The sequence below is a fragment of the Cetorhinus maximus genome, chromosome 12 (genome assembly GCF_964194155.1).
Source record: "Cetorhinus maximus chromosome 12, sCetMax3.hap1.1, whole genome shotgun sequence".
Classification (NCBI taxonomy): domain Eukaryota; kingdom Metazoa; phylum Chordata; class Chondrichthyes; order Lamniformes; family Cetorhinidae; genus Cetorhinus; species Cetorhinus maximus.
Window position 1 is genome coordinate 17,317,662 of NC_135890.1, and position 21,589 is coordinate 17,339,250.

A 21,589-nucleotide genomic window follows, 5' to 3' on the forward strand; every position below is an offset into this window, starting at 1 on the left:
ACCTTACATCTCCTAAAGTGCACATGAACTCTCCCAAAGAGCAGCTTACCTCTCCCAAAGGGGTCTCTCTGACCTATCTTAATGGGGTAGTTGGATCTATCCAAATAGCTCCAGCAGCTTTAGGCCTTTTTCTCAAAGGTCTAAAGCCCACAGGTCATGTTTTGGATATCCCACTATCGAAAATTGGATCTATTTGAAGGAAGCTGCATTTTTACATGTACAGCTGCCTCCATGAACCACGGATGTGTAAAGTACAAACCGCCTCTGATTTTGCACCCCTCCCCCCAACCCGCCCCCCACCCCCACTGGCAAAAATGGTGGGTGCCGGGATCAGGGGATGGGACTTCTGGAACCGAGGCTGCAGTGCCATTTTGGCTAAGCCATCCCTGTGAAAATTCAGGCCTAAGACAGTGTCTGGTTAAATGCCAACTTTCTTCGGTGCTAAGAGGACACTTTTAGTTGTGGAGGATCAGGTACTAACTAACTGTGAACTGTGCGGTTTTGTGGATTAGACTCCCCTGATTGCCTTCAGGAGACAGGGAGAAATTTCTCAGGTTTTCCAGCGTAGGCCACAGTTTTGCCCCTTATCGCTTGCGATTGTGAGGTTGAGGCGTTGTTAGGGGTTGACTCAATGGCACACATAGCTGTATTGTTGCGTAGATGGAGAAGGTCAATGAGCCTCATCATCTTCCTTGTTCTTTTCATTTCATATGTCCATGTGTATTATCACTTGAATTTTAAATGACCTGTGCCTCCATTTTTTCAATCCCCTAGTCACCAGGTATTGCGTATCCATGCCAACAGTGAGGAGCAGTTGGCTCTGGTGAAGTCCCTGGAGCGAATGGAGCATCTGAAGGTAATTGTCCCTGTTTAAATGTGGCATTTCTTTATGTCAAAGACATTGGGTCATTTGGAGAAACTAAGGCCTTAAGCCAGACATTCATATTGACAAACATTACAGGTGGGATGGCCCCAAAACTGTAGACCTCCTATCTCAGCCAATCATCCCTTCTCTCTAAACCTTTGCCACTCCAACCTGGATGTCACACTTCTAAGGCAGCTCAGTTTACCTCATCTTCTCTCCTACCCTTGGCAGTTTCTTGCCATATTGGCGTAGGCCCTTCAGTTAGGTTTCTCAAAAGATTCTGCTCTCTGTGCTTGAGGGCCAGGGTGTGTGGTAACAGAAAAAGTAAAGTGATCCATCAGTGTTGGTACCATTGCTGGAACTGGTTTCCAGGGTCGTTGAGGCCACGACACTGAGCTCCTTGGTGAAGTGACCTGCGGTAAAACAAACTTGCATTTATATAGGGCCTTTCACAACCTCAGGCATCCCAAAGTGTTTTATAGCTGCTGCTGTAATGTGGGAATTGTAGAAGCCAGTCTACACGGAGCAAGTTCTAGGAACAGAACTGAGGCAATGACCAGTAATCTATTGTTAGTGATGGCTGACGAATAGATATTGGCCAGGGCATGATGGATAACTCCCCTGTTTTTCTTCAAAGTAGAGCCATGGGAGCCTTTACTTCCACCAGAGAGAGCAGGTAAGGGCCTCAGTTTCACATCTCATACCTCCAACAGTGCAGCACACCCTCAGTGCAGCACTGGAGTGTCAGTATTTCTAGATTCTGTGCAGCTCAAGAAGCTCAACACCATCCAGGACAAAGCAGCCTGAGCAGCACCCCATTCACCACCGTAAGATTTAACTATCCCTCCACCACCGGCACACAGTGGCTTCAGTGGGTACAAGATGTACTGCAGGGACTCATAAGCCTCCTTCAACACCTTCCAAACTCACGATCTCTACTACCTAAAAGAGCAAGGGCAGTAGATGCTTGGGAACTCCACCACCTGCAAGTTCCTCTCCAAGTCACACATCATCTTGAATTGGTAATACATTGCTATTCCTTCACTGTCACTGGATCAAAATCCTGCATGGAACTGCCTACCTATCAGCACTGAGGGTGCACCTACATCACATGGACTGCAATGGTTCAAGAAGGTGGCTCCCCTCCGCCCTCCCAAGGGCAAGGAGGGGTGGGCAATGAGTACATTAAAAAAAAACCATGTGCAGTAAAGGGATTTGAACTCTCAACCTTCTGACTCTGAGGCAAGCATATTATTAAAGCCATAGCTGATACCTTGATACCTCACTTTATATAGTGAAGACAGCTCTGAAATGTCCATTTCTGTCTCCTTTGCAGCTTGATTTCTGGAAAGAACCTGTAAGCACCGCCCTCCCTATCGACGTACGAGTTCCTCGCAAGCATGTCCACACTGTCAAATCCTTTCTGGAGTCTAATGGCATCACGTATTCTGTCATGATCAAGAACCTACAGGTAAATATGGCAATATTTCAGGCTTCTGGCCCATGCTATGTGGGGTGTCAGTTTGTGACTGAGTTGGGGAGCTTTGCTGAGGCAGTTTGGCTGTTTACTGCCTCTCCTCAGCTTGTGATGAGCAGTGAAGTGTAACTGCAAAGACGGGTCACTAAACATCAGCACAATGTTACAGGGCTGTTAAAATAGGAAACAGAATTATGCCGTACATAGTAAGGGGTATAACATAAATATCTATCTAAAAAGGGCTCATTAAAACTGTATTTGCCCCTGGATGAGACCACATCTTGAGTCTTTTTGGTGACCCTATTTTGGGGTTGTTCTCCTTAGAGCAGAGAAGGTTAAGGGAGATTTAATATGGGTACTTTAAGTTATTTGGGGTTTTGGTATGATAAATAGGAAGAAATTGTTTCCACTGGAAGGAGGATTGATAATCAATCAGCACAGAATTTTGACAAAAGAACCAGAGGGGAGATGAGGAAAATTGTTTTACACACTGAGTCCTTATGATCTGGAGTGCACTGCCTGTAAGGGCGGTAGAAACAGATTCAATAGCAACTTTCAAATTGGAATTGGATAAATACTTGGAGGCAATTGGAGCCAGGAGGAGGTCACATGATGAAACCTCCAGGAATGTATCCAACCAGAGTTGGCAACCCTATGATGATCCCATAACATTATTTGAAGAGGAGATGGGAGTTATCCTGGTGTTCTGGTCAACATTCCTCCCTCAACCAATATAACCATCCACCACATAACCCATTGGTGGGATGCAGCTGGTACAGAATGGATGCAGTATTTGCTGTAAGATGTGAGAAAACAACAGGTACTGGACTGCAATAAATAATTCATTCTGTAAAGTGCTTTGAGTTGGGAGAGGGTTTTTTGCAAATGTGAATATTATTAATCAGATATCTCTCTAGCTTATCATTTTTGAAACTGAATTCCTGTCTAATCTTGCTTTTCAGTCTTTGGTGGATGAAGAGCATGTGAGCATGTTGATTTCTGAGCTGAGAAATGGCACCTACAGCTTTAATTATAGAGCCTACCACAGACTGAAGGAGGTGAGAGACTGAATAACCTGCAGTGTTATCCCCAGTGGTTTGTATCATGTTACTAGGCCTGTCCTGATAATTGTACCATACCATAGCTAACTGGTTCAGCAGCAACAACAACTTATGCTTGTATATCATCTTTAACATAGTAAAACAATCCCAAGACCTTTCACAGGATCGATGTCAAACAAAGCCTGACACCAAGCCACAAAAGGAGATATTAGGACAGGAGACCAAAAATTTGAGGCAAAGGGGTGGATTTTAAGGATGAGAGTGGGGTAGGGAAGTGAAGAGGCTGAGTGAGGATATTTCAGAGTTTAGGGAAATCGAGGAGGCCCAGGGAGCCCGAAATGGAGGAATGCAGAGATCTTTTTGAGTCATAGCGTTATACAGCACAGAAACAGTCCTTTCAGCCCATCATGTCCATGCTGGCCATCAAGCCTCTATCTATTCTAATCCTATTTTGCAGCACTGGGTCCGTAGCCCTGTAGGACTTTTGTAGGACTGGAGGAGGTTACAAAGCTAAGGCCATGGAGCAATTTTAAAATCAAGGCTTTGCAGGACTGGGAGTCAAGTCAGCAAGTACAGGGGTGATGGATTGATGTGAGTTAGGATTCAGGAAGGAGAGTTTTGGACGAGCTCAAGTTTATGGAGGGTGGTAGGAATTGGAGACTGACCAGAAGACTATTGGAATAGTAGAGTCTGAAAATAACAATGGTATGGGGGAGGGTTTCAGCAACAGTTGGACTGAGGCAGAAGGGGAAATGGTTACAGAGGTGGAATAGGCAGTCTTGATGATGGAGAGAATATGGGGCAAGATTTTTTGGATGGTCGGGTTTTGCAGCCATTTAATGCTCCTGGAGACTGGACTTGCTCATTCACTGTTATTTGAATGGGAAGAATGTGCAGGGTTATGGGGCAAAGGCGGGAGAATGGCACTAAGTGAACTGCTCATTCGGAGAGCTGGTGCAGATATGATGGGCCAAATGGCCTCTTTCTGTACTGTAACAATTCAGTGATGTCCCACTCTAGAGAGCAGCCAGCCATTCTGATTGGCTGGCAGCTCTGTAATCCCAGTAGAGCCACCAGGAGTGATAGCCACTGCTAGGACTACAGGCAGTCCACAGATTCTAAGTGCCAGGAACTCAGGACCAGATAAGAGTGTGTGGGGTGGGGGGGGCGGGAGGCGGTCTCCCAGCGCGAATTGGAGAGGAGGCTCCAAGTGGAGGGGTAGGGGGGAGTGAGGGAGGTGTTGGTCGGGTTGGAAAGGTGAGGGGACGGAGGGAGGCGGTACCCGGGGTAGGGGGAGGGCCTGATCAGGGAAGGGGGCCTGTGAGGGAGGTTCCCCCACCTTTCCTCCTGAGGCCCAAGCATGGGAAAGGCAAAATACTGCGGATGGCGGAAATCTGAATCGAAAACAGAAAATGCTGGGGAAACTCAGCAGGTCTAACAGCATCTGTGGAAAGAAAGACAGAGTTAACGTTTCTAGTCTGTATCATACGGAAGCGAAACGTTAACTCTGTCTTTCTCTCCATGGATGCTGTTAGGCCTGCTGAGCTTCCCCAGCATTTTCTGTTTTTGCCCAAGCATGGTAACCTGCCTGGCTTCCACCATCCCCCCTCATCCTTGACCTAATCCTGCCGGCCTCAAAATGGCATCTGGGTAATTGGCCACTTTTGGGGCCTCATTCGGGGGGGGAATTGGGGTGAGGACGGGCCGGCCACTTGAGTCCTCACGTGTGCGGCAGTAAAATTCCAGACATGTCGTGGGCAGACAGACAGAGGGTGGAAAGGCCACCTGAGGAATTTTAAACCCATCCTGCCTCCAAATCTGCTGGTGGGGGCCCGTAAGATTCTATCCATGAGGTCAGAAACTCGGTTTGTGTCAAATTGGACACGGGGTTTGTGAGTTGTCCGGTTGAGCCTCAGTCAGTGACAGGGAGGGGATGGAAGTGGCAGCTAGGGAATTGAGTTTGTCGTGTATCATCAAAAACTGACACCAACTATAGCGTGAGTTCAGTGATCTCACATTCCCATGGCTGTCTCACTCAATGGAACCACAAGTGGGAGAATCAGGGTGATGGTGTCTCTGCCTCTGATCTGTACCCTCTTCAAACTCAACTCTCCTGCTGAAAGCACAGGATAATTCATTTTAATCTTTATAGATGCCTCTTTGGTTTAGAAGATTGCAGCCGACTACATACACACTTTTATCCACCTTCAGTTGCATCCCCAAATGCGAACAGCAGAACCTGTAGGGACCCGACAGCAGCCGCGACCCATGAGCATGTGGGTCTGTGAATCTGCCAGCAGGTTAAGGTGGCCTGAAAATAAATGCAGAGTTTGCACTCTGGGTTTTACAATATTCTACAATGGAGTCCTATTCATAGGGAAATATTGGGGAATGTTGCATCTCATTGCCAGGAAAGATGTACCCACCTTCAATATAGGGCAATGCCCCAATTGAAGAACAGGAAATAGGTCCCTTATGTTGCATCATAGAAAACACTCCATTCATGCACCACCCCCTCCAGGGAAGGTCAAAGGAACTTGTGCCCTTAAGGACTCTTGTTTTTTCATTTATTCATGGGATGTGGGAGTCACTGGCTAGGCCAGCGTTTATGGCCCATCCTTAATTGCCCTTGAGAAGGTGATGGTGAGCTGCCTTCTTGAACGGCTGCAGTCCACGTGGTATGGGTACACCAGGGAGGGAAACTTTGTAGTGCTTTGATACAACTGAGTGCCTTGCTAGGCCATTTCAGAGGGCATTTTAAAAGTCAACCACATTGCTGTGGGTCTGGAGTCACACGTAGGCCAGACCAGGTAAGGACGGCAGATTTCCTTCCCTAAAGGGCATTAGGTTCTCAGTGACGATATTATTCAGGGATTTATTGATGTGACTTACACGTTCTCTATTTTTGTTTTTGCCTTAGATTTATACATGGGGGAAGAATCTGGCAGCTGAGAACCCACGTCTAGTCGGAAGGCGGCGAATCGGTAGAAGTTCCCAAGGGCGACCACTTCACGTCCTGAAGGTTGATCAAAAACTGAAGACATTTAATATCTCACCATCACATAGGAACCTTGAGTTATTTCAGGACAGTTTGCTGATGCTCAATCAATAACTAAATGGCATTCAATCACATGAAGTATCAACCTCAACCGTGTACTTAATCATGTGCATTTAGAAAACACTTTCATGTATCTTAGCACCACTGTGGGTGTGCCGACTACGGCAATTCAAGAATGCGGCTTACTGCCACCTTCTCAAGAGCAATTAGGGATGGTTAATAAATGCTGGCCTTGCCAACAATGCCCACGTCCCACAAATTGATTCAAATAAAATCACATTTGACAGTCACACCCTGATGGGTAATGGTGACTTGATGTGAAAACTGGGCAGTGGGGAGGAAGTATGGGTGGTTATCTTCTGAGCTTGGGAGTTGAGGCACATTGGTGGGAGGGAGGAAGCTGTGCTTTGCACCTGTCCCATGCTACAGCTGACCTGGGAGAACTCTACACTGCTGAGGGTGAAAGCTGCACGTGCCCAATTTGCCCCCTTCTCCATTGCTACATGACCCAATTTGAAGCAGCGTGGAGGAAGATGTGGCCCTCAAACTCAGCAAAAACTCACTCGGTTTGTTTGTCATGGGCTTTACTCACACTCCATGTGTAGATCATCCAGAAGAAACTGGTCTGAATGGATGATTGCTCTGTCATCTCTAGCACCCTGCACCTCTCTCCATTGCAGCCAATCTTATCTTTCCCTATTTATCATTGTTATCACTGGCAGTGCCTCCTGAACTAGCTTCTTCCTCGTAACTTCTAGATAAGCCATTCTCCATGCTCCTTCTCTTTGTATCTGAGCTGAGTTGAAACTGAAAGGATCGATCCCATGCTCCTGTTTTATAGTGGGGGGAAGTGCCTACAGACAAACCATAGACACGCAGCCTATGATTTCCATTGTTGGGTATGCACAAGTGTGTGCACTTCCTGATAATTCCACTCCCCTTTGGGAGTGAGAGAGCCTCGGGATTGACCCATCTCCCACTCTAAGCTATTCTTTCCCAGAACTGGAAGACTGTGGAGCTCCTCAACTCCATCAGTTTTCCCTTCTTCATACGATCTAAGAGTTCATAAACCACAAACTTGTAGTTAATTAACCACTAATTCATTGATTTACCTTGTCTGCAGCCTTGTTCTTGTTTAGTGGTGTCCTACACTTTGAACGCTGTCGCATCACATAAGTTTCTCACTAAAGAAAAGATGATATACATAAGCAGAGATTCAGACCTCCCTGGTCTAACTGCCATAAAGTTGGGTTTACATAGGTTATTGCCATATATCCCTATAGTCCTTATGTGGAGGTATCGCCATATATTCTTTATCTCTAATATAAGGTTGAGGACTGGGAAACATGGCAACGTCTGGGTAATGCTCTTTATTTTTTAAGTCAACGTGATAATAAAACGCAACCCTTTATATGCAGTGTATATGAGATAAAGGTGCTAATACTCACATTCCAGATACTCGAGAAATTGCAAGCATGTCGCTTTAACAGCTTAGGCTAGCCTTAGCAAGATCTGATTGAAAGTTGGCAGGAACTCCAATGTGTGTATCTTCTGTTGGCTGTTTACATAGGGCAAATGTGGATGCACCATTTCCTGTATGTGAGCCATTGACACATTAACTTGTTTCGTGCTGAAGTTAGTTGCCACCATTTGTTGGGCATGACTTTGACATATCAAGTTGGTTGTTACACTTTGGACATTCTACACACGAGTGCCTAATCATTTTCTGTAGCCCTCATGGAGTCACTGCAGAAAAAGTACAATGTACGAATGTATATTTTCAAAACTTGCTATTCTACCTGGTACATCTATACTTACACCTTCCATTTTCTATGTCTCCTAACAGTACTGGTGTGTCATTAAACATGCATTCACTCTATTACTCTCTTGAATAGACTCTTTGACATGGCTGTTCTTCTCATTCACGTAGTTTAGCACAGGACGCAAGCGTCCTGCCATATGGATCGACAGTGCTATCCACGGCCGTGAATGGATATCGCCGGCTGTCGCCATGTGGATTGCAAAGAAGGTAAGAAAACATTTCAGAAACTATTGAGGCAATTTCAATCTAACCCACCCACTGGGAAAGCGACCCGATCGGGAACAACGCTGGATTCACAGCCCGCCCAGTTTTACCTCCATCGAAATCACTGGAGAGCAACACTGACTGGGGTCAATGAGGTTATAATTCCATACCCGAACGCTTGTGTTTCCCATTCAGTGAATCAGGTTAAATCACTCACAAATTTACCTGATCACTCTGTCACGCTCCTCAATTATTCTGAGAACTCGCCCCAGTTATTCTGAGAAATGGGAACTTGGTGGATATTTGCCCTTTGGCTTGTGACCCATTGTAAGATTTGACCTGTGGACAGCAGCAGAAGTATGGAATGAGCATAATTTTGCAAGTGGGACAAACTGCATTGTGAGAATCAGTCAAGCATCTGATTCTGAATTATATTCTTCCTTTTTTGCATCATTAGATCACTACTGACTATGGGAATGATCCATCCATCACGTCATTGCTGAACAAAATGGACATCTTCATGTTGATCATGGCGAACCCAGATGGTTATGTTTACAGTCGCACCAAGGTAAATAGTTCAGGGTTTCTGATCAAATCAGTTCTGTTTCATGTTTCTACCTTAACCTTTCCTCTCTGCTCCCTCCCTCATGATAACAATTTGCACTTCCACCTCGATTAACAAACAAAATTTGATTTGAAGCCACAGAAGGGAGTATTAGGACAGGTGACCAAAAGCTTGGTTAAAAAACAGTTAGGCTTAAAGGATCATCTTCCAGGTGGAGAAAGAGGTGGCAACGTTTAAATTCGAGTGCTTGGGGCCTAGGCAGCAGAAAACACAGCCACCAATGGTGAAACAATGAAAATAGGTGAGGCCAGAATTGGAGGAGCACGGAGACCTTAGAGCATTGTGGGCTGGAGGAAGCAATAGGGATAGGGAGGGGCAAACTCATAGCCTGTTGATGTTAATGTTTCATAATCTCAAAGGGTCCCCAGATGGGAATATTTACAGTCAGCAGTCAGGGCAAAGCCAGGTGGCTCTTCATTCGTGAAAGGGTTGAGAAGAGGGAAAGAGTCAGTTGTGGGGCAGGAGGGGAAGAGGAGAGCCAGTGGCGGTGGTGTAGTGGTATTGTCACTGGACTAGTAATCCAGAGACCCAGGGTAATGTTCTGGGGACTCGGGTTTGAATCCTGCAGAAAGTGCAATTTGAATTGAATAAAAATCTGGAATTAAAAGTCTAATGATGACCATTGTTATGATCCCATCTGGTGTTACTATTGCACAAGCCAGTTCTGAGACCTGACTTGATAGACCCAAACTTATTTATTTTTTGTTTAGAAATGTGGAAGGCAGCTACTGAACAGAGTCACAGGAGTCAGCAGATGAAGAATAAAACATTTATTAAACAAGAATAGATTAACTATATTATAATACTCCTTCACCCAAAACTATGCCTTTACAGATACATGCAGATTCATAGGGATAACGCAAGTTATAAAAGCTATTTTATGCTCTAATGTTCACAGTAAATACACAGTCCATGTAAACCAACAGGTGACCTGTGATCAGACACACCTCACTCTGAAACCAAGTGACAGGTGCCACCCCAAACAGATGCTATGGATCTCTCATCAACTTTTCCCAGGCGCTTGTCACACCATGAGCCAACTGGTCTCATTGAACTCTGTCTTTCACACAAGAGTTTCCAATCTCCACTCTCGAAGAACCTGCTTTGGAATCTTCTCCCAAATGACGCTCTCTCTCAGATGCCTTCCACAGGGCCCACCTCCAGATGTTCCGATGTTCCTCTCCCTTGGATTGCCACGTGCATTCAAGCTTTGCCTTCCACACAGTCTCTCTCAGATACCCAGCCGTGCCAACAAAACACCACTGCTTCATGTGCCCATAGTAAGGATTCACCAAACTTTGGCTGCCTCCTCAAATCTTCTGGCTTCTCACAAGCCTGTTTCACTTTAAGTCTGCATCCTGCAACTTTCTGCCTTTAAGCTTGGAGCCTTCCCCTCTCCTCCTTACTTTGACTTCCACTGAACAGGAACCTGCTCAGATTCCTGTTCTTCTCCCTTCACTTCACTGTCTTCCTGGGTCTTTTCTCCTGTTCCGATCCCTGGGTTTGGGATGTTCTTTTCATTCTTTGGAACTTGCAGTTCCCTCTCCTGTGTCCAGCTTCTCCTGGCACTGCTTTCAACTGAACTGAAACGACTTATATGTTTTTCTCTGTTTCTGTGGGTCCCTCTCTCTGGGCCCCTGTTTTTATACCTTATGTTTGTTTTGACTTCTCTAAACCACTGCAAGAGTCGTAAAACCTTATTAAAAATGCAGGACACAACAAAGCCTTCAGATTTGCAGGCAACTTTTAAAATGAAACTAAAACTCAAATTCCTCCCTTTCTTAACACACCAACATAGAAACACAAATCAAACTTAAACTTGAAGCTAAAACTCATTCCTTACACACAAATACATATATAACTTCCTTCAACTATCTCCAGTTCCTGACACCATGAAACCATTGTTGTAAAAACACATCTGGTTCACTAATGCCCTTTAGGGAAGGAAATCTAGACCTTATCTGGTCTGGCCTACATGTGACTCCAGATCCACAGCAATGTGGTTGACTTTTACCTGCCCTCTGAAATGGCCCACAAGCCACTCAGTTGTATCGAAACCTCTACAGAAAATTGGATAAGAATAAGCCGGGCAGGCCACTGGGCATCGACCTAGGCACCGGAAATGACAATGGCAAACTCAGCCCTGTGGACCCTGCAAAGTCCTCCCCACTAATATCTGGGGGGAGAGCTGTCTCACAGACTAGTCAAGCAACAGTCTAACATAGTCATACTCACAGAATCATACTCATAGATAATGCCCCAGACACCACCATCACCATTCCTGAGTATGTCCTGTCCCACTGGCAGGACAGACCCGGCAGAGGTGGTGGCACAGTGGTATACAGCCGGGCGGGAGTTGCCCTGGGAGTCCTTAACATTGACTCTGGACCCCATGAAGTCTGAAGTCCCATGGCATCAGGACAAACATGGCCAAGGAAACCTCCTGCTGATTACTACATAATGCCCCCCTCTTCCACCCCCTCCCCCCACCCCCCACCCCCCACCCCGACCTCCCCCCCAGCTCATGAATCAGTCTTCCTCCTTGTTGAACACAACTTGGAGGAAGCGCTGAGGATGGTAAGAGTGCAGGATATACTCTGGATGGGAAACTTCAGTATTCATCACCAAGAATGGCTCAGTAGTACAACCACAGACGGAGCTGGCCGAGTCCTAAAGGACTTAGCTGCTAGACTAGGTCTGTGGCAGGTGGTGAGGGAACCAACAAGGGGGAAAGACATACTTGACTTCAACTTCACCAACCTGCCTTCCGCAGATACATATGTCAATGACAGTATCAGTAGGAGTGACCACCGCACAGTCCTTGTGGAGACGAAGTCCCGTGTTCACATTGAGGATACCCTCCATCGTGTTGTGTGGCATTACCGCCATGATAAATGGGATAGATTTTCAACAGATCTAGCAATTCAAGACTGGGCATCCATGAAGCGCTGTGGGCCATCAGCAGCAGCAGAATTGTACTCAAACACAATCTGTAACCTCATGGCCCGGCATATCCCCCATTCTATCTTAACCATCAAGCCAGGGGATCAACCCTGGTTCAATGAAGAATGCAGGAAGGTGTGCCAGGAGCAGCACCAAGCATACCTAAAAATGAGGTGTCAACTTGGTGAAGCTATAACTCAGGACTAATGGAGTGCCAAACAGCATAAGCAGCTGTGATAGAGCGAAGCGATCCTGAAACCAATGGATCAAATCTAAGCCCTGCAGTCCTTCCACATCCAGTCGTGGATGGTGGTGGACAATTAAACAGCTTACTGCAGGAGGAGGCTCCACAAATATCCCCATCCTCTGTGATGGAGGAACCCAGCACATCAGTGCAAAAGGTAAGGCTGAAGCATTTGCAACAATCTTCAGTCACAAGTGCCTAGTGGATGATCCATCTCGGCCTCCTCAGGAGGTCCCCACCATTACAGATGCCAGTCTTCAGCCAATTCAACACACTCCATGATATATCAAGAAACAGCTGAAGGCACTGGATACTGCAAAGGCTATGGGCCCCAACAATATTCCAGCAAAAGTACTGAAGCTTTGTGCTGCAGAACTTGCCATGCCCCTAGCCAAGCTGTTCCAGTACAGCTGCAACACTGGCATCTACCCGGCAATGTGGAAAATTGCCCAGGTATGATCTGTATGCAAAAAGCAGGACAAATCCAATCTGGTCAATTTCTGCCCCATCAGTCTACTCTTAATCATCAGTAAAGTGATGGAATGGGTCATCAACAGTGCTATCATGCAACTTAGCAATAACCTGCTCACTGATGCTCAGTTTGCGTTCTGCCAGGATCACTCAGCTCCTGACCTCATTACAGCCTTGGTTCAAACATGGACAAAACAGCTAAACTCCAGAGGTGAGGTGAGAGTAACTGCCCTTGACATCAAGGCAGCATTTGACCAAGTATGGCATCAAGGAGCACTAGCAACATTGGAGTCAATGGAATCAGGGCAAAAACTCTCCACTGGTTGGAGTCATACTTAGCATAAAGGAAGATGGCTGTGGTTGTTGGAGATCAATCATCTCAGTTCCAGGACATCACTGAAGGAGTTCCTCAGGGTAGTGTCTTTGACCCAACCATCTTCAGCTGCTTCATCAATGACCTTCCTTCCATCATAAGGTCAGAAGTGGGGATGTTCGCTGATGATTGCATAATGTTCAGCACTGTTCGCCATTCCTCAGACACTGAAGAAGTACATGTCCAAATGCAGCAAGGCCTGGACAATATCCAGGCTTGGGCTGACAAGTCACAAGTAACATTCACACCAAACAAGTGCCAGGCAATGACCCACCTTTAACATGAGAGAACATAACCATCATCCCTTGACATTCAGTGACATTACCATCACTGAATCCCCCTACTATCAACATCCTAGGTGTTACCATTGACCAGAAACTGAACTGGACTAGCCATATGAATACTGTGGCTACAAGAGCAAGTCAGAGGCTTGGAATCCTGTGGTGAGTAACTCAGCTCCTCAACCCCCAAAGCCTGGCTACCATTTACAAGGCACAAGTCAGGAGTGTGATGGGATACTCTCCACTTGCCTGGATGAGTGCAGCTCCAACAACACTCAAGAAGCTTGACACCATCCAGAACAGCCCACATGATTGGCACCCCATCCACAAACATCCACTCCCTCCACCACCAACACACAGTGGCAGCAGTGTGTACCATCTACAAGATGCACTGCAGAAACTCACCAAGCCTCCTTAGCCAGCATGTTCCAAACCTGCTGCTACCATCTAGGAGGACAAAGGAAGCAGACACCACCACCTGGAAGTTCCCCTCCAAGCCACTCACCATCCTGACTTGGAAATATATCGCCATTCCTTCACTGTCGCTGGGTCATAATCCTGGAACTCCCTCCCTAACAGCAATGCGGGTGTTCTTACACCCCATGGATTGCAACGGTTCAAGAAGGCAGCTCACCACCACCTTCTCAATGACAATTAGGGATGGGTAATAAATGCTGTCCTAGCCAGTGACAGCAACATCCCTTGAATGAATAAAAAACCATCGCCTTAATAGAATGTCTCAGAGGGAGGAAGACATTGAACAAGAATTGAGAGCATTGGGGTTGGAGAGAAGCTGAGCTGAAGATGTGGTCAAACAGGCAGGACTTTTGCAGAGGCTTGTAAAGGTATTTGAAGTGATTTAAGGTCGGGACATGATGCCTAAAAGATCAGCCTCTGAGAATGCAGTAATGGGGTAAGAGTACAAGTGTAATCCAGCATATGAAGATCAGAGTTTGGGGGCTGAGGTCTATGGCTGAAAAATACTTCCAAAATGGAATGCAAAGATGCAATGGAAGACAAGTGGGCAATTTTATTCTGGGCAGTTCCACCAATAGCCAATTGTCAGCCCGTTTTGAAGTAATTGACAAGGAAAAACAGTGTTTCATAGAGTCAAACACTCTGACGATCCACTATCGCCTACTTTGTGCAACCGTCCAAGATGAACTTCAGAAATCAATTTGTTGTGAGACAGGGAGCTGGGGATTGTTAGGGTGATGAGAGCACAGGGACTTGTGTGAGACCAGACAAACCGCACGGAACTTTGAAATCACTAGGGTGTTTGGTGATCAACAAGGACAGAGTGAAATCAGAGATTGTGGCACATGGTTCCAGAGTAGAGGGGCTGAAGTACTGGAAGGGTAAGCAATGTTATAAATGGGGAAGAAGTGCAATTTTGGTGATGGATTTAAAAGATCCGTTCACTCAGTCCACTGCTCCATCACCCCCTACACCTCAACTCCCTCCCACGGCACCTTCCCATGCAACCGCAGAAGGTGCAACACCTGCCCCTTTACTTCCCCTCTCCTCACCATCCAAGGGCTCAAACATTCCTTTCAAGTGAAGCAGCACTTAACTTGCACTTCCTTCAATTTAGTCTACTGCATTCGTCGCTCCCAATGCGGTCTCCTCTACATTGGAGAGACCAAACGCAGACTGGGTGACTGCTTTGCGGAACACCTTTGGTCTGTCCACAAGCATGACCCAGACCTCCCTGTCGCTTGCCATTTCAACACACCACCCTGCTCTCATGCCCACATGTCCATCCTTGGCCTGCTGCAATGTTCCAGTGAAGCCAATGCAAACTGGAGGAACAGCACCTCATCTTCCGACTAGGCACTTTACAGCCTTCCGGACTTAACATTGAGTTCAGCAACTTCAGATCACGAACTCTCTCCTCTATCCCCAACCCCTTTCCCCCTTTTTCCAATAATTTATTATTTTTTTAATACATATATTTTTTAATATATTTTTCTTTTCCCACCTATTTCCATTATTTTTAAATGTATTTCTATCCAATGTTTTATCTCTACCTTTTAGCCTATTTTGATCCCTTCCCTCCACCCCACCCCCACTAGGGCTATCTGTATCTTGCTCGTCCTGCTTTCTGCCCTTAATGTCCCCATTAGCACATTCCTTAGATAATATCACCACCGCAAAACCCCTTTGTCGTTTTGTCTATGACATCTTTGGCAATCTCTTCTTTGCCTCCACCTATCACTGGCCCTCTATCCAGCTCTACCTGTCCCACCCCACTCAACCAGCTTATATTTCACCTCATTTCTATATTTCCTTAGTTCTGATGAAGAGTCATACGGACGCGAAAGGTTAACTGAGTTCCTCTCCGCAGATGCTGTCAGACCTGCTGAGTTTTTCCAGCTATTTTTGTTTTTGTTAAAAGATCAGTTGATGTTTGAAGAAAGCAGATATGGGACTGCACTGTACAGAAGTTTGATTTAGTGTTTTGTAAAAAAAACAGTATGACTTTTAAATGATTTACATCTGTCATGGTCCAATTACAGCCCTGCCCTTGAACCACCCCCTGCCCCCTTCTCTGGATCTTTGCCTCCCTTGTGCAATCTATATTGAGATGGACTAGTAAAAACAGAAAGGGCTGGAAATACACAGCTGGGGCCTCAGCATCTGTAACATATTGATTCCTCTTAACATAATAATTATACATGTTAACTCCTTGATAAGTGAACATTTTTTCTGGTCCTGACTGTCATTTATTTCTCTTTCTTGCACATCCTCCGGTGTATAACATGTTGCATGGTTTCTGTTATTATGAACATTTGCCTAATTGCAGAGCTACAACTGATGTGAGACCATTGGATTGCGTAAAGCTATTGAAGTGTTTACAGTTCTTTCATGTAATGCGGGCTCCCTGGAAATCTTTATTCACCCACTCAAGATGCTGTAACTTGATATAGTCTGTTCAGGAAGTTAGAATGGGGGAGCCTGCAGTCAATCTTTCTTACCGAGCAAAGGGAAACAAAGAGGTAAGATTGGGAATTCGAGGAAGATAGGGAACCTTATGCACATTACGATTTGATGCCTGGGGAGATCGGGCTTTTTATTCCATCAGATCAAAGTGAGTTTATACTTACTGTTACTTTGTGAAAAAAAATATACATCCTGGAAGTGACAGACTGACCTGGAATTTGAGCTCATGACTCCATCTGGTTGGAAACTAACCACTTCTGGTTAGTACACCACTTAGTATGAGAGGGTGTGACAAAGTCCACGGCAGTCAGTGAGGCTCATAATGCACTCATGAGTGATTCAAGTCACGAGTGTGTTTTCTCTGTTCTGCTAAGTGAGTGTACAGATATTTTCCATCCCTCTGTCACCTAATTCCCCCATTCAGTGTGACATGTGTGTGGGAAGATGCATTTGTCCAAGTTGCCAACGTGTATAAAAGGAACTCTAATTCATGTCTGAGTGTCTCATCAACATGCGGAATGATTTTCCTGATAAAGGCAATGGAGGCAAGAGCCCTGGAATTACATGAGATGAGCTGTAGACTAATTTATTCTCCTAAACCTACACTGACATCATTAAGCTTTGGGGCCACGCGTAGCTTTTAAATCCACCCTCCCGTTAATTTGTGTACATCTTGAACAGGCTGGGGCTATTTTCTTCAGTAAAGAGAAGGCTAAAGCATTATCTAACAGAGCTCTGTAAAATTATGAAAGGGTGCAAAGAACTAAATGTAGAGGAGATACTTCCAGTTGCAGCGGATTCCAAAACTAGGGGTCAGAAATATAAGATAGTCACTAATAATATACAAATTAGGAGCAGGAAAAGGGCACTTGGCCCCTCGGGCCTGCTCTGCCATTCAATAAGGTCTTGGCTGATCTGACTGTAACCTCAACTCCACATTCCCACCCACCCCTGATAACCTTTCACCCCCTTGTTTATCAGGAATCTATCTATCTCTGCCTTAAGATATCTACCTTTTGAGAAAGAGAATTCCAAAGTCTCTCAACCCCCTAAGAGAAAATGTTTTTCCTCATCTCTGCCCTAAATGAGCAATCCCTTATTTTGAAACAGTGAACCTTAGTTCTAGATTCTCCCATAAGAGGAAACATCCTTTCCACATCCACCCTGTCAAGTCCCCTCAGGATCTTATGTGTTTCTTACTCTTCTAAACTCCAGCGGGTACAAGCCCAGCCTGTCCAGCCTCTCCTCTTGGGACAACCCACCCATTCCTGGTATTAGTCTAGTAAACCTTCTCAGAACTGCTTCCAATGCATTTACATCTCTCCTTAAATAAGCAGACCAATACTGTACACAGTGCTCCAGGTGTGGGGCGGAATCATCCCAGATTTGCACAAAGTGTGGTAGCGGGCGGGTAAAACAATGTGACTTTTCACACTGCATCATCCCAAACCCGCCACATTCCAGGGAAACACAGCGGTTCCAGGGTGGCCAGGCTCTCATTCGCCCGCCACGCCATTACCTCGCTGCTTCATCACGCCGGGCACCATATTTAAAGTCCAGCCATGCACATATATCTCAGTGCTTCTAGCCCAGACAACGAAAGACAAAAAGACTGCAGCCCCCAGGTTTAACAATGCATCACTGGAATGCCTTTTGGACGCCGTGGAGGCCACCGCAATGTCCTCTACCCCCGCTCTGGCTGCAGGATGGAGAGTGGCGTGACCAACCAGGCTTGGGAGGCAGTGGCACTGGTGGTCAGCGCCAATGCCCTTCAAAAGAGAAAAGCCACCCAGTGCCGCAAGAGGAGGAATGATCTCCTCTGTTCCACCAGGGTAAGTCACTCTCAACTCACACTCACAAACCCATCACACATCCACAGGGCCCTCACTGTCAGCTTGAGGGACATCACCATTCAGTCTCTCACACACACCTTCATTGTCCTCATCCCGTCCATGGCACCACTCACCACCCACACATGCCAGGCATACTTATCATCTGGCCTGGTAGGCGTCCTTCTTACACTTTCTCCATCTCTATTCATGCAGAACAAGCTGGCACACAACAAGAGGGCAAGGTCACAAACTGGTGGAGGAATGTCTGAAATCAAGGTCCTCACGGACTTTGAAAACAGAGTCTTCCAGCTGGCTGGCGAGGATCTGGGCCAGTCCTGTGCTGATGGTGAGGTCAGCAATGCTCTACCAAGTAAGAATCCAGCAATGCAACATCCATCAGACAACCATGCTGTGAGTGATGTGTCCTGTTTCACAGGCCACTGCCATGCACCAATTATCTCTCCTTGCTTTCGCAGGCACACCTGGGAAATAGCTGACGGAGTCCATGACCCACGGCCTCCATTCAAGCCCCAAAGAAACCTCTGAGGAGGAATCTGGAGGCACCCTCCTTGAAGTCCCGTCACAACGTTCATCCACACCCTCCACCTGCGCAGAGACACACGTCTCAGTGGGACCCAGCTTTACAGTAGCCTCAGGGTCACAATCTGGTGAGCACACCGCACTGTCTGATCTACAGCAGGCGGTGGCAGGGACTTCCCAGGTGTCTAGCACTCTGAGGACGGCCAGAGGCCAGAGTCTGAGTTCAAGTCAGATGATGAGCCCCTGGACTTGGTCATGTCACAGTTGCTGGAGCTGCAAAGACATGCACGGGAACATTGGGAAGGGATGTCCGCTGCACTCCTCAGATTGTAAGATACGATGGAAGAGTCCATCTGCCTTCAGGCTGAGGCGATAATGTTGGCATGTCAAAATACGAGGTGAACACTGGCAGGATGGAAGCTGCCATGGAGACTTTGATCCAGGACATCGCTCCTGCACTGCTGCACGGGCTGAACGTCATCGCTGATGCCATAGTTGGCCTCCAACTGTGTACGCGAGGTGGGTGTGGAGCAGCTCGATCTCACTCCAGCTACCTCTTCTCTACAAGGAGTCAGGCAGGGGCCCTTGGGCACCCATAGGGGGGCAATCAGCAGGTGTACCCCCAGGGACCATCCATTCAGGTGACTCTGAGAGTGCCCAGCCCACCCGAATCCCCTCTTCCTGTGACCTCAACAGCTCCAGCTCCACAGGCTGAGGAGGGTGCCACTGCCACACAGCAGGACCCCGAAAGCAGGCTGGGGCCCTCCAGGTCTCGGCCCTCCACAGGATGCCCGCCAAGTTCATCATAGACAGGGTATAGCAGTCAGCAGGCTGCCTCCATGTCCTCTGTGGATGTCCAGGGAGCACCAAGGCAGGGTTAGGAAAGTTAAGAAGATGTAGTAGCGCAGCCTGGGCATGTGTGTTAATCACTTGTACATAATGTTCACTATTGTCAATAAACTCCCAAGAATGTCTCCCTGCCTTTGGCTCCTTGTTCTGATGAACAATGTTCTTGTCACTCAGATGTGAAACCTTTCTGCACAAGATAAAGGCAAGGTTCTCAGTCCAGGGCCTCTTCCCTTTGCTCTGTGCAGCCTTCAGACCAAAGTGATGGTCCAGCTTCACACTCCCTGGACACATTAGTGACGCCTGCACCTCGATGGTGCTTGTCTTTGCTGCCAGAATGTCATGGGCAGGCATCACAGAGTTCCATCATTCTCTCTGTGCTCTCAGCACCTTTAAAGAGGGGCTGTCCCCCATCTCTTCAGCATCTGTGACCACTGATGCTGTGCTCCTGAAGGGCTCAGGTGCTGAAGGCAGATAAAGGATCAGATGCTTCTAAAGTTTCACGGCTGCATCTCCAAGATATAACGCTGATCACAGAGCGCAGGCGAGCTGCCCTCACCCACATAGGAGTCAGACATTCTCAGAGGCTGTGTGAAGATCTGTGGAGTGTCTTCACTCCATGTCGTCATCATCCTCCTGTAATCAACTATTGGGGCCTCTGTTGTGTCTCCATGACAGGAGCATTATCACAGAGAGTATTCACGCTGCCATAAGCCAAATTGGAGTCAAACGTTCACAGGTGCAATATGAGGGTCTATGATGTCTCCTCACTGCATATTGTCATCATCCTCTCATCGAGCAGTTATGAGGGCCTCCCAAGCAAGCCTGCCTCATCTGGCCTGTGCGAGGGCCTCATCCCCATCATTGTCGCCTTCGAGGACCTCTTTACCCTCAACCCCATCGGCATCCTCCTCATCAGAGGAGACCTCCACCTCCTCCATCTCCTCCTCAGCCAGCTCCTCTACCCGTTGCAGCACCAGGTTGTAAAGGGCACAGCAGACAACAACGATGCGTGACACCCCCTGTGGACTATATTGCAGGGCTTCACCAGACTGGTCCAGGCACTGGAACTTAATTTTCTGCGTCCTGATGATTTGCTCCACCAAGTTGCGAGCTACAGCATGAGCCTTGTTATACTGTCGCTGTGCTGCAGTTTGAGGCAGCCGCACGGGTGTCATCAGCCACATCCTCTTCGGGTAGCCCCTAACCCCGAGGAGCTATCCCTGCAGTTTCCGTGGACCCTGGAAGGTGACAGGGATCTGTGACCGGCTGAGACTGTAGGAGTCTGTAGGAGAATGTAGCAGTCATGCACAGTCCCTGAAAACCGTGCACAGACCTGCAGGATGCATTTGTGGTGCTCGCAGCGAGTGGAATCCCTTATGGTTGACGTAGTTGACCGTGTGTTGTGATGGAGATCTGAGCGCCATGTGAGTGCAGTCGATGGCACCCTGCACCTGTGGGAAACCCGAGGTCTGGGCAAATCCAAAAGCTCTTGCACCCTGGCTGACCTGGTCCCGGGCGAAATGCACAAAGTTCTGTGCCCTCGCAAAGATGGCATCCGTGACCTCATGGATGCATTTGTGGGTGGAGGCTTGAGATATCCCACAGAGGTCACCTGCGGAGCCCTGAAAGGAGCCACTGGCATAGAAATTGAGCACCGCGTCACTTTCATGGCCACTGACAGTGGATGCCCTCCATGTTCCCTTGGCGCCAAATCCTGCAGTGGCTGGCAGATGCGGCATGCATGCACCGTCTTCAATGACACTGGTTCTCAGTCATCTGCTGGAATGAAAGGCGGCGTCTATAGACCCTGGGTCTAGCTAGGCACCGACCAGCAACAGCCCCACTGTGACTCTTTGACAGCGTGTGCAGGAGCCCCAGCCGCCCCTTCTTCCTAAGGGTGCTGCTCCTCCCTCTGCTCAGTTAAGCCACAGTTGCTCTCTTCTCCATTGTCTTTGCTCTCTGTAAGCTATGAGGGATACAGTGAGTTCACCAGGCTCCATG

General features: G+C 47.2%; 1 protein-coding gene across 2 annotated transcripts in view; it reads left to right on the plus strand.

Moving 5' to 3' along the window:
- The window catches only part of LOC144687243 (carboxypeptidase A1-like), a 65,266-nt gene that overhangs the window by 22,891 nt on the left and 20,786 nt on the right, over positions 1-21,589 (plus strand). For both annotated transcript variants that reach the window (XM_078553066.1, XM_078553065.1), the window contains exons 3-8: positions 775-856; positions 2,202-2,336; positions 3,305-3,400; positions 6,324-6,425; positions 8,392-8,490; positions 8,945-9,055. In XM_078553066.1, the coding sequence (XP_078409192.1) occupies positions 775-856; positions 2,202-2,336; positions 3,305-3,400; positions 6,324-6,425; positions 8,392-8,490; positions 8,945-9,055 (625 nt within the window). The remainder of the gene's footprint in view (positions 1-774; positions 857-2,201; positions 2,337-3,304; positions 3,401-6,323; positions 6,426-8,391; positions 8,491-8,944; positions 9,056-21,589) is intronic.